At 38.5% G+C, this 10,863-nt stretch overlaps 1 protein-coding gene across 9 annotated transcripts in view; it reads left to right on the plus strand.

Annotated features, from left to right (window-relative positions):
- LOC107273014 overlaps positions 1 to 10,863 on the plus strand; it is a 57,888-nt gene that overhangs the window by 32,422 nt on the left and 14,603 nt on the right. For 3 of the 9 annotated variants that reach the window (XM_015750796.2, XM_015750799.2, XM_015750800.2), the window contains exons 7-10: positions 2,649 to 2,788; positions 6,084 to 6,255; positions 6,399 to 6,525; positions 6,616 to 6,696. In XM_015750796.2, the coding sequence (XP_015606282.1) occupies positions 2,649 to 2,788; positions 6,084 to 6,255; positions 6,399 to 6,525; positions 6,616 to 6,696 (520 nt within the window). Of the gene's footprint in view, positions 1 to 2,648; positions 2,789 to 6,083; positions 6,256 to 6,398; positions 6,526 to 6,615; positions 6,697 to 7,234; positions 7,238 to 9,138; positions 9,181 to 10,863 lie in introns of all 9 variants that reach the window. The other 6 variants (XM_025090341.1, XM_025090342.1, XM_015750795.2 and 3 more) reach the window with 3 other exon arrangements.

The following is a 10,863-nucleotide window of genomic DNA, read 5'->3' on the forward strand; positions in this document are numbered from 1 at the left end:
GGTGCGTCCCTCGAGGAGCTGAGTTTTCCTTCAGGGGCGTAGACACGATAGGGACCTCCGGCGGCTGATACCCCGTGATCCTTGGGTGTATGATAAATCTTTTGATCTTCGATTCCTATAGTGTCTTTGATGGAGATTTTGCAGCATCTTCTGCCGATACCGTTTGAGGGCTTATCGAGTGTTCTTGATGGTATGAAGTTTGATTTTTTTTTTTCTTTTTTCTTTCCTACGCCCGACCGAGGCGACCTTAAGGAATATTAAGTTCCTTCACGAGTCGGGGAGTTTGCATTATTCTTCCTCTTATCTCGGCTGCTTTATTTTTATCTTTACTTTTCTCCTCGGTACCGTTCACGTTGGCAGCACTGCTTCTGATTTCCTATGTCCACCGTGTGGTCGCACCCTTAACGAGGACACACAGGGTCCTTGACTTGGATTAAAAAATTTTATTTTGCATTTTTCAAAATTAATGACGCAATTGGGTTTATAATTTGAAAAAATTTTTGTTTCCACTCACGTTGCCAAAGGGTTGCGTAACTTAATTAATTCGATCGTTCAAGAATCGATCTGTCGGCTGATCACAGCATCCTCTTCATTTTCAACCGAGATGCTGTATCTATTTCGTGAAAAAAATATTATTTTTTGAATAAAAGACCGCTCGTAACGTGTCGCTCGTGCATTTAGTTATTCGGCGTGCAAAAAGCCCATGCGGCATTCCCATGCTAACTCGTGCGTACGTACAGACAATCTCTTGGGCTCCCTTGAGCGTAAAATCTTGAAGACAGGAGATAAATAAGAAAAGCTTATACGTTTCGGTGTAATCCAAAAGATAATGCAACGTCAGCCAACTTAACGGAAACTTTACATTAGGGAAATGAGCCGGATGCCTTGTTAAATTACATTTTCTCCAGTCACGAGACAACTTGTTATTCTTTTTTTCTTCTCTCTCGCGTCTTTTTATCTTAGCTTTTCTTCCCCAGTGTATATATATATATATATATGTAGGGACTGGCCTTTTGTCCTTAAAAAATTTTCTCCAGTCACGAGACAACTTGTTATTCTTTTTTTCTTCTCTCTCGCGTCTTTTTATCTTAGCTTTTCTTCCCCAGTGTATATATATATATATATATATGTAGGGACTGGCCTTTTGTCCTTAAAAAAAAAAATCGGATTGCCATTTTCCACACGTCGCATCTTAAAATGTAATCTTAAGATGGCGTAGAATTCGGACATTCGTCAGCAGCGTTATACCCGGTGACTTTGAATATTCTTATAAAACTTTTATTCGCATTCTAATTCCATGCATTATTTCACGCATGATAAATTAAATAAGGCAAAATTGATTATATGGATTATAATTAATGTGAATAATTTTTTTTGAGACACCCTGTACGTACCATTCTTTTCAGTAGGTACGTCCTGTACCCCCTTCTACAGGTCCCTATCACATACGGATTTAATTAACTGGTAGAAACTTCCACCTTCGACTTCATAACGAAATTAAACTCGGAGATAGCTGAAGACAGATTTTGGTATCGTCAACCAGACAAGGGAACAACAACGAGCACATCGTTTGAAACCACTAATGTCGCGAATTCAGTTATACAGGGTGTTCAGTTAGTTAGTTCGTTAATAGAAATTATGCAAAATTTAAAGTACCGTTAAGAGTATGATTTAAAAAATGTATTAATAAAATTTTCAAAATCCCCCCCATCCCCTCCTGACCCCGTTCTTATCCAATCTCAAAATCTATTCAAAGTCAAACTTAGCACAGCGGCCATTAACCTCTTCCGATCCGTAAACCCACTCCCGTGTCCTCTCATACGTCCACGTGACTCGTAATCGTCGTCAGTTTGGCTGCCCTGGCACTCGGCTGGCGAATACCGAGAATAATGATCATCGCGATCATTAGACCGATCAAATAAACCGTCTAAAATTATCCGTAAGTTTATTTAATCAAGAATAGAGGAGTGGGGGGTCCATGGATTTCGAGCGCGTTTCCATGGATTGGTATAAAAAAAAAAAAAAAAAGAAGTCTGCCTGGCAAAGAAAGAAAAATAATTTCGACGTTTTCATACACAGCGACAGCGTAACCAGCCAGTCAATACAGATCAATCGAATCGATCAGGAATCATCGATTACGAGTATCGAGATCGAGAATATATCTTCGAGAATATCCAATTCGAATGAGAAGGCATCGTTAATTTTGTTAAATTTTTTTTTTTTTTTTTTTTTTTTTTTTCGTCGAATTATCAATTTTCAAAAAATGATAAAAATATTAACTTTACACAGGACACGGACTCGGCGCGATACGTGAGAGGATCCCATGTGTCTCACAGTCTCTAATAATAGTCTCATCCCAGAGCCCACTAGTGTGGCACATATGTTCTGCATATGTGTTCCGGTTCTTGATACCGCGTCCGTCATCGACATACGCTAACTACTTGTTACGTTGTAAACGCGCCCATTTGCCATGCTGTGTTTGCTTCTCGATCGTCTTAGTCACGAAAGTGATATTTGAAAATGCTTATCTTGATTTTCATTGAGTTTTTGTCCGACCTACGTCAAGGTGCGTTCGCACTGTTTCTAGACGATCATTTATTGCGTCACTGCTATCCTCAATCAGACGAAATTTCGTTTTTCTGTTTCAGTTGGACAGGTTCAAAGAGCCGCCGGCGTTTGGGCCCATGTGTGACCTTTTGTGGTCGGACCCTTTAGAAGACTTCGGCAACGAGAAGAATGCAGAACACTTCTCCCACAACAGTGTCAGGGGCTGTTCGTACTTTTACAGGCAAGTGCTGCGCGTGACCTGTTTTATTGAGGAGTGAGAGAGATGAAAAATGTGGAATTGTTAAATATTGACAAATCAATAAAAAAATAGGGTATGGCCGGCTCAAGGGCAAACGAGCTAATTAAAGTTCGTGTACGAAAGTCGAGTAAAAAAATGCTGAGGAATATTGAAAAATTACAAACTGAAAGGAGCAAGTGAGGGGGGCAGGGTGGAACGGCAAATATACACCCTCGCAACCATCCACGTCCCCTGGAGCCCTTTTCTCCAGGTCTGGCTCTGAACTTCCTTCTCTTATTCGCCCACACTCTTCTTCGTTTTTCTCCTCTCTTCCCTCCTCGTTGCTCCTTGTCTCTCGGGTAACTACTACACGGGGATCTACTTACCCGAAGCCGGTACCGCGTCCCACCAGAGTAAGACAAAGCGATGTCCGCGTGACGAGCGAGAATGGGATGGAAGAGAAAACCGAGGAAAAAGTGAAAGAGAAAGAGAAAGAAAAATTTTTAGCACAGAGACCTCGCTGGTTGTATCATTAATTACGAAAAGTAACAAAAATTCGGACAGGACACGCACGTACGAATCTGATCCCAGCACTATCACCGAGCACCATGGAATTCCCATAGCGTTTCCAGGAGCTCTCGGGATGCCAGATACGTATATATCTGCGTGTGGACCTAACTCACGATCAGCCATGTGTATGAGCGGGGCCACAGGTGCTGGTAATGCCCTTATGATATCAGGGACAAGCTTCAGCGAGAGATTCTGCAAGAGAAAGGAGCACGAGTAAAGATAAAGAAAAAAAGGAGCAGATTCTTTGCAGGATAAAAACGACAAAACGACATTTTTACCAGGAGCGAGTGACTGAGACGTAAACGTGAACATATGTACATTGACAATCTGAAACGCAGCTTTGTTACTCGGTACAAAAAGAATAAATTTACCTTAAGATGCAGATACACTGCGAATAGCGCACGTTGTTATCGACCCGTAGAATATATATTACCAAGAGTATTTTTGAAAGTCTCTGAAAAAAAGACTCCCTGTATAATAATAAGTTGGAAGCCATTTTTCTTCTTTCCTTGTTTTTTTTTTTTACCTATCTGCCTGTCTCACTCGCGAGGATAAGAAGCCCAGCAATTCCGTGCGCTCAGGTAGAAAAGGGTCGGTATATATATGTATAATACAGTACGTACTTATATAGGCTACAAAGTATCTTTGTTTATGCTCGTCATTTCTTTCTCTGGAATTCTTTAAAGGATAAGTCCTAGGTAATGTTATTGTCTGAAGACCCTAGTCCTCTCTGTGCCATATTCCCCGCAACTCGTGTGGAATCTACCGTGAGGATTGTTAATAATGGTTAAGTTTTTTTATCTAGCTTAACGTAGTCTAGCCGCAATGGCACCCAACTAAATGGCATTGGAGTTTTGACTTTCTCGATATCTCGTTAACCTTTCCCCATCTACGAACGTATAATTTACTAGCCAAACATAAGATTTTATTGGTAACTCACTGCGGAAAGCGGTAAAACGCAATTCATCCAATGGGAGTCATACATAATCGTGGATCAGCATTTCTTTTTTTCTCTTGTTTCACATTACTCGCATATGTTTATCTTTATGCGTAGCTTGGAGATTGGAATTAATATACGTGTTTTACGTCCCAGTCTTATTAACGAGAATAACGAGCGAACCAAGATTTATTCCGTTTGCTATTGCAAACTGCGAAGTAACTTCGTGTTCGTGATAAGACACGAATCTACCCTCGTCCATATGGTTAAAGTGGCAGATAGAGCGTCGTGCGTGGCGCCATGATTATTAGTACCAGAATCAACCGCTCAGACTCGTGGCGCTGTTCTCGGCGAAAACTAATATACCCAGTGGAACGATATTTAATATTTTTTATGGTGATAATTTTATTGGCTAATACGTTTTTTTATCGCTTTTTGGATCCTAATTCTTTGATTGGCATATTTTCAAGGAAAAACATTGCCAAGGTATCTCTGTCCACTATCTTTCAAAGGATCTTGAATGAGACTCGTAGAATTTGACTGGCTACGCTAATACCTCTGACGTATGTTGAGTGGGTCAGTAACGCGTGCGTAAGCATACGAGTCATCGGGATGACGGCAATCATTTATATTTACGTGCCGGAGCTAACGCGCCTACATACTATTTCTCTATTTCAGTTTTGTACGCGTAGCCCATTCGTAATGCATGTTTCAATAATAGAAGCGCAGTACGAAGATTGTTTGAAATTTATGATGAAGGCACTGTATGGACATTGTAGTGTATGGTGTTAGAGCGATGAGACTATACCTAGACGCGGAAGTTGGTAGTTACGTATCGGTGGGTGATAGATCGTCGATAATAGGATCATATAGTTCGATACTGATTATTGACAGAAGATAGATAATACGTGTATTTATATAGAAATAAACAAACAGAGAAACAATTCATAAAATCTCATGCTTTGATAATAGTCGGTTCGTGTATACTTGTTTTTTTCTTTTCATACTATTTTTAGACTCAGTATTGTCTAATCGCTCTCGATGCTTCAAATATCAGACATTTAAAGAGTAACGGGATAATTTTATCTTTCCTAAATGATAAGGGCTTGGGCGATTTTTTATAACTCATAATCCCACCCGATAAATCATTACTGGCTTTGCTATAGGGCCGTTACAGAGGTATCGATCGTTATATATAGCTGACATAAGGCAATCCTATTGGTAGTCCCACGCGAAAACATATACGGAGATATAAAATTATTAGGGTTTCGACAGATCAAATATTTTACGTAGGATTGATATTTAATTGTTGTTTTTTAATTAATTTTAAAGGAAGCTCGATCGATCATACGAAGAAAAATTAAGTGTCTGTGGCGCTTTACGGATTAATTAAAAGCGACGTATAAAGGGTGTCTAGAAAGTCATGGCTGTCGAGGTCGTTTACGGTTGCGCGAAAATAAAACATGAAATTCCGTCGAGTCGTTTACGACACTGGCTCTTTGCGAGAATGAAGTTTCTTTTACAACGGCGAGCGGCCATTACGGAATTGCCACCACTAAAGCCACGTAAATTATGAGAAATGGCTAAAGCTTCTCGATTACGGTCGACTCGACTCGTGGCTTTTTGCGCTGGACCAATCTTGTACATAGCTGACCCCAACATTACTTCGGGATCTTAAAGCTCGTAGGTGCAATCAGCATAAATTCATGGGTTCGCGTCCCGCCTGGGGACTTTTTTTTTTCCAATGTATTTTTAAAGCTTCTCAATTTAATTTAGCCTTCCGTTTCGCAGTTACGCAGCCTGCTGCGACTTCCTTCAGAATAACAATCTGCTCAGCATCATAAGGGCGCACGAAGCTCAGGATGCCGGATATCGCATGTATCGCAAATCCCAAACGACGGGCTTCCCTTCGCTCATCACTATCTTCAGCGCGCCCAACTACCTCGACGTGTACAACAACAAGGTGCGTACACAATTTTTTTTCTATTTCGAATTTTCGTTTCTCTCAAGCGGAGATCTCTTTTCTCCGTCTCTGGAACCAGCTTGATATTCGAAGTCGCAGCTCGTGCAAAAATTTTCTTTTTTACTCCTTTCAATGCCCTTCAGGCGGCTGTGCTCAAATATGAGAACAACGTGATGAACATCAGGCAATTCAATTGCTCGCCACATCCCTACTGGCTGCCCAATTTTATGGACGTTTTCACGTGGTCTCTGCCCTTTGTCGGCGAGAAGGGTGAGTTCGTCTTCGGGATTCTGCGTGATTTAAAAAAAAATTTTTTTTTCATACATTGTTTTTTTTTTTTTCATTGTCTATGGTCGACAGTCACGGAGATGCTGGTGAACGTTTTGAATATTTGCTCGGACGACGAGCTCATGAGCGACGGAGACGACGCACTGGAGGAAGGTAATATCCGTTTTCATTTTTTATATATATTTTTGATAATTTACCCTGATTTTTATATTTCTTATCTAGACTCTAAAAGTAAACGATCTCTTCGATCAGTTTTTTTTTTTTTTTTTTTTTTTTTTGAAACCTAAAATTAGCTATCCAAAGTACTGCCGAAGAGATCCTTTACTTTTTAATATAAATAAAAAAGTGTAACGTAAATTTCAAAGAAAAAAAAAAAAAAAAAATCAAATTTTAGTACACTTTCTTGCAGAGGTCTCTGTAATTTTGGAATTTTACAATCAGATAGGTCGTGTATTTATGTATATTTTTTCTGAAATATGCTGTATATATATTTTGCAAAAACATCTCGTTCAATATTTACGACCGACAAAGTTTGATAGTATTTTATGCTTTTTATTTTTATGAGCGAAAAAAAACTTGGCGCTTCTAGACAAGAAAGAAAGAAAATATGTAATATTTAAAGCTCCATTCAATCAATTTCCATGTCTATAATGCGTCAAAATTATTTTTCTCTTTTTGGCTTCCTGGACAGATGGTAAGAAGCGCTACTCGATCTTATTCTCCACATTTTTAAGGGTTTTGATTATCATTATTTTTTAGATACATACTCTAGATAGTGTCGGTGTGTCGAGTTTATCTTAACTTTTGTGTATACATATATTTATTACATATATATATATATATATATATATATATATATATATATATATATTTGCAAAAACATCTCGTTCAATATTTACGACCGACAAAGTTTGATAGTATTTTATGCTTTTTATTTTTATGAGCGAAAAAAAACTTGGCGCTTCTAGACAAGAAAGAAAGAAAATATGTAATATTTAAAGCTCCATTCAATCAATTTCCATGTCTATAATGCGTCAAAATTATTTTTCTCTTTTTGGCTTCCTGGACAGATGGTAAGAAGCGCTACTCGATCTTATTCTCCACATTTTTAAGGGTTTTGATTATCATTATTTTTTAGATACATACTCTAGATAGTGTCGGTGTGTCGAGTTTATCTTAACTTTTGTGTATACATATATTTATTACATATATATATATATACACACGTACACGTAATTATAGGGTGTGTCGCATCATCCCTTCAACCTTCAAAGGGTAAATTCCTAAAAAGAAGGGATTATCCAACCCGAGAAGAAAGATATTAAAAAAAAAATTTCAAAACCAATTTCTTCGGCTTCTATAAAAAAAAAAATTTCAAAAAATTTTTTCACTTTGAATTTATCCTTTTAAGAGAATTATAGATTATGCGTCACATCCTGTATACATAGAGTCCCATGTATATGTACATATCCCATCTACCTCATGACACTTCGCACATCGGTTCAAGATAAAAGAAAATTTCCCAAAAAAAAAAGAAAAGGAATCAAAATATTATCCGAAATGCGAAGCATTCCTTCTTTATCGTCAAGAAAAAAAAAGTTCTCTTTATTTACTCTTCTTCTCATATACTTCTCAAACACTTATCTTGATAATTTTGCAAAAAGTAATATTTTCGATTAGCCAATCACTTTTTTTTTCATATCTCTTATTCCACTTCCAATTTAATTTATTTTTCTCAGCCACGTCCAAGATGGCATACACTGACAACGACACGAGTTTGTCAATTGTGTCGACAAGCTCGAGATACGTTAATCCAAAGTTTTTTTTCTAAATTCTATAGGTACACAGCGAACCATCTTGGATATGAATTTTTGAAAATTCACGCATGTCACGCCACCCAAAATATCGACAGTGTCAATACCTACGTATAGTTTGACACAGTATACAAAATAACCTGTCGATGTTTTTCATTGGTTCTTCTTTTTTTTTTTTCAAAATTCTCTTTCCTCTCTATAAAATGCTACTCGACCTATGCCACTTTTCGTTATATACATTCGCAAGCCAACCCCTATTCCCGATACTCTGTTTTTTCTTCGTTGGTACACCTGTCAAATTCAAAACTAAACGAAAAATAAAAAATATCATCCCGGACTTGGTCAGCCAGTTTCACGAATACAAAAAAAAAGTTGTAGATCACCCGCTCAGGAAATTAGCCCTCTCCCCCGAACAGTTAGATAGTATTTGAGAGAAAAAAAAATTCAAAATTTCCAAAAAAAATGCAAAAACCATGATTAAAAAAAAAATTCATTTTTTCGTACCACAATATTTCCTCCTGTATTTCTACTTCTATACTTCGATCATCCCCCCCCCCCTTATTGACCCACCCACCAGTCACTCTGTCAAGCCGAAAGAATTGCACTGACTGTCTTTTTATCGTACTCCTTCTCTATTATATTTGTATCAATCACACTGGCCTTGGACTCCTCCTATCTCGGCACGACACTATGCTACCTCTACTACTACCACTTCTACTACTACTACCACTACTACTACTACCTACTACCACTCAAAACTCCGTTGTTCGGGAATACTCAGCCTCGTTAGTCGCAGCCAAAGTTGTTGTCCAAAAAAAGAATGGTAAGTCCAGGCCTGAAGAAGACTTACTTCCCGCAAGTAACCCAACTTGTCAGTGTCTCCGGGTCACGCTCCGTGTGCGTCATTGATCGTTCTGCTGGATACCGAAAAACGCTTCGATCCTACTTCCCACGTTATGCATTATTATTATTACTCGTATTAAGTGAATTAACATTTATTTTTTTATTTTTTTTTTTAAATTCGTCAATCGTACTTTCGTTTTTCTCTTTTTTCGTTTCTTCTGTTCGTCTCTATACGTATACATTGCCACTCGTCACGTCTCTATTATCAATATCGTTCGCAAATGGAACGCAGTCACTCGCAGGGCTTCAATTTCATTTTCTCTCCTTCTTCGTCTTCCGTATCCCCCGTCGGGAGGACAATGACAGAACACCAGAAATTCTTTCCCTGCGTTCCCTTTGCGCTTTACGACCAATCGCGTGTCTCTTGCAAGTGCGCAAGATCGTATGAAAATTATAGAGGAAAAAAAATAAATACGATTATTTTAGGAAATGTCATTTGACTCTCGTATCGGCAGTGCTTCGGGCCAAATGTTACCTTTTGGCCACCGTGTATACATTAGCAGCTATTTACGTTGAGTGAAAAAAAATTTTGTTTCTGTCATTCGGCAAAAGCTCGAATATCGATTCGCCTGATACACGTAATCGTTGATCTCTAGTGGAATTGGGAATTGAAACGTGCACGGTTACCAGTAGTCCGATTTTCATCACAAGGAACGTTCCCCGCAGACAAGTAGTTTTCACGTGCTCTGTATACCTCGTTAGGTTTTTCTTTTGTTTTTTTTTTTCTTTATTGAAAATTAATCGTTAGTCGAGCCAATTAATATCTATTTTACTTTTTCTCTCTTACGCTATCGCCTACTACTATTTAATAGCATCGTTGCCGCTACCTAGTACTAGCAGTTTTAACTACTATCAATGTCCTCGATATTCACTGGTATACTGCTCGCGTTTAACAGCTCGATTCACCCGGACTGGCCGTATTAACGAATTAATGAATTTAATGGAGCTTCGGACGCCGTCACCTACTTCCGGTTATCGTCCAGTTGTCTGGGTATGCTTAATAAACGTGTAATAAAGGGTCGGATCGATAGTACTCTTTATCGGATGACGATCGATGTTCGTTGTTTGGAATTTTTTTTTTAAACAATCTCACCGGTCGTGTTCTTACGGGGTATTGTATTTGCGGTATGTTTTTTTTGAAAGAATACGGTCAAAGGTCGTACATGTGAGTAATCGAAGGTATTACGGGTTATACCATAGGAATTTGCCGTTGCAGAATGTAGGTCACTGAATTATCGACATTTTTGGGCCACTCGGACGCGAACCCTGCACGATTGTCATCGCGTCCCTGCGCCTGCCCCGTTTCAGTTTTTTTGGTTTGGTTTGCGCTTGATTTTGCACACACGAAAATTTGTTAAAACTAAAAGTGATATCGAACGAAGAAAAAGAAATGGCGTCGAGACAAAACGTCCTTGTAGATCCGACGACCGACCGGAAGTTCGAATAACAGAGAGAACCAAAAAAAAAAAGAAAATTTCTATTATCCCTTTTTTGCATATCAAAGCCATTTTATTTTTGACATTTTAATTTGAAAATTAATCAGAGATACGATTAAAGTCACTCGTCCTATATCCGTGTCAGGGAGTTCAAGGTTTAATTTGGT

This window comes from Cephus cinctus, unplaced genomic scaffold (genome assembly GCF_000341935.2).
Source record: "Cephus cinctus unplaced genomic scaffold, Ccin1 Ccin1_scaffold1343, whole genome shotgun sequence".
In the NCBI taxonomy this organism is placed as follows: domain Eukaryota; kingdom Metazoa; phylum Arthropoda; class Insecta; order Hymenoptera; family Cephidae; genus Cephus; species Cephus cinctus.